General features: G+C 53.4%; 1 protein-coding gene across 1 annotated transcript in view; it reads left to right on the top strand.

The window, feature by feature from the left end:
- PI4KB (phosphatidylinositol 4-kinase, catalytic, beta) overlaps positions 1-2,241 on the top strand; it is a 20,083-nt gene that overhangs the window by 9,732 nt on the left and 8,110 nt on the right. Inside the window, 1 exon segment of the mRNA XM_009888087.1 lies at positions 2,085-2,129. Coding sequence (XP_009886389.1) covers positions 2,085-2,129 — 45 coding nt within the window.

Raw genomic sequence — 2,241 nt, 5'->3', positions numbered from 1 at the left:
CGAGCTGTGGGTTTGCCTGGAGAGTTGGGATACGGCAGCGGGAGCCCCGGGAGCCCTGGCACGCTCCCGGCTCCGCGGGGAGGCTCTCGCAGGTGCTCCCCCAAACGCGGCTCTTTCTGCTCCAGTGTCGCAGGTATTTTTCGGTACGTTTTGCACGCTGGATAATTACCTCCTCGGGTGAAGGCAGACCCTTCGTTTAGACGTGTTAATGCACCGACGCCTCTTAAATTCACCGGAGGGCTTTGGGTTAACAGCAGGTTTTGCTGAGCTGCCCTCACCGGGGGTTGTCGCCAGCCCCTGTGGTCAGCGGTTGCGATTTTCAGAGCCAACGTTTTTTGATAAAGTTGGTAAATCAATTTTTAAGTTTCCAGCGGGATCGAAGACCTAATGGCATCGCTTGTTGGGGAGCAGAGGCTGTGCACGGCGAAGGAGAGGGCACGCTGCTGCGCCGGACAGGTTGTGGGGGACCTTGATTTGAGACTTCCCAATGAAAATGTCCTAAATCTGATAGGGATTGGAAAAGTCCACCCTCAGTCAGCGCAAAGTGGCACAGCTTTAGTGGAACAGGCTCTGCTTGAAAATGTCCTGGGGTGGTGGCTGCCGGAGCTGGAGGAGGAGCAGCCCAAATCCTCCGTGAGATTTGCTTACAGCGATGTCAATGTATGGATGCTACGAGCAGATGAACTTCTAAAGTCGTCTTTATTTTAATGGGGGTTGGACTGGGCAAAGCACATCCTGTAGGTGTGTTCGAGAGGCAGCGACTCTGTTCTGCCTGCGAGCAAACGTGGCAAGACGGTGTTTTTAAAAGCTGTTGGTGTACCTCCCAGCAGCACCGCCCCTTGCTGCTCTCCGGCTTAGAGATCTTCCTCGTTACAAAACAGGGGAAACCGACCCCAAAATACCTCAATTTAGATCCAGGAATGAGTCTGATGCCCCGGGGCGGAAGGCAGCAACGTGAGCCCGCAGCAGCCTCCGGGCTCCAGATGTGTTTTTTTTTTGGTGAGCCTCGCGGGGTCGCGGCACTGTTTGGGTTTTGACGTGGTCACGCAGAAGAGATTAATGTAAAAGCTGTTATTTCTTATGGTGAGACTAAGCCTGGTGGAATTAGCGTGCCCCTGTAATTAACATACTAAACCCAGACCTGTTTGTTTCTTTTTGGGAAGAGAGCTTTAAAACCGATTATAACACCGGTCTCAAGGGCGCGAAGCCCCGTTTTATCTCTTTTTGGCATGAAAATAACGGGCTCGAAGTGCGGCGCTGCTGAAGTCGGGGGATGGAGAAGTCGCGGGATGGAGAGCGCTGTTAGGGTGGACACAGAGGGCGGCGTTCGGTGCCTGCAGGGAAACGCGGTCGACGGCTTGTGCTCGTGGTACGAAGGGTGTGCTTGGCTGCACGGGGATGCCGCTTCATCGAGTAACCCTCCGCTGATGAAAACTGTCTCGTCAACTTGAAAATAGTTTAGTTGTTGGGTTTTTTTAATTATGAGGGCAGTTTCCGCGGGCTTAAGTTTACCTGTTGAAATTAGAGGCTAAATTAGAGTCCAGGGGCGAGAAATAAAGCGGATCTGTTGATGGGGAGAGGGTGGTCTCGGGGCAGATAGCAGCACGAGCATCCCTGCCTGCCCCAGCAGCTCCCGTCTCTGCAGCGGATTTGAGCCAAGAAAGTCAGAGCTGAAACCTTAGTTGTGCTTCTGGGGTAGAAGATTTTAAAGGATATAAATGGGGAAAAATCGATGGGGGTTTTACGAGCATTTCGCGCTAGGATCTGCCGCTGAGCCGTGAGCCCGGCTCCCTGTTTGGTACCAGCACGAGTGGCCTCGGCCGGAGGAGGCTCCGCTGTAGAGCCGTGAAATTGTTGTCACGTTACTCTGGAAGCACCACGTGCTGGTTTAGGTGCCGCTTCCTATCCAAGAGTAAATATGATGGGGTGGGGGGTGGGGGAAAATAATTAAATGAAAAGTGATCGTTATGAACCTGGAGCTAAACTATTGCTTTTTCTCCCCCTCTCCCTCCTTCCTCTCTCTCCTTTTAAACAAACACCACCACCCAAAACCGCCAACAAACCCCCTTTCCTCCGTTTCCCAGGAGCTCTCCTCGAGTACGGAAAGTCTCGATAAGTCATTCTCTCCCGTAAGTGGCCCGTTTTCGTTCCTGCGCCGGGGCTGCCTGCCTTCCCCGCGACAGCAGCATTTCCTCTCTGCCACCAAAACACTAAACCCCGGCACCCGGCGATGCACCGCAA

This window comes from Charadrius vociferus, unplaced genomic scaffold (assembly GCF_000708025.1).
Source record: "Charadrius vociferus isolate BGI_N301 unplaced genomic scaffold, ASM70802v2 scaffold1451, whole genome shotgun sequence".
In the NCBI taxonomy this organism is placed as follows: domain Eukaryota; kingdom Metazoa; phylum Chordata; class Aves; order Charadriiformes; family Charadriidae; genus Charadrius; species Charadrius vociferus.
The sequence above is the reverse complement of the archived record's forward strand: the minus strand, read 5'-3'. Positions and strand labels throughout refer to the sequence as shown.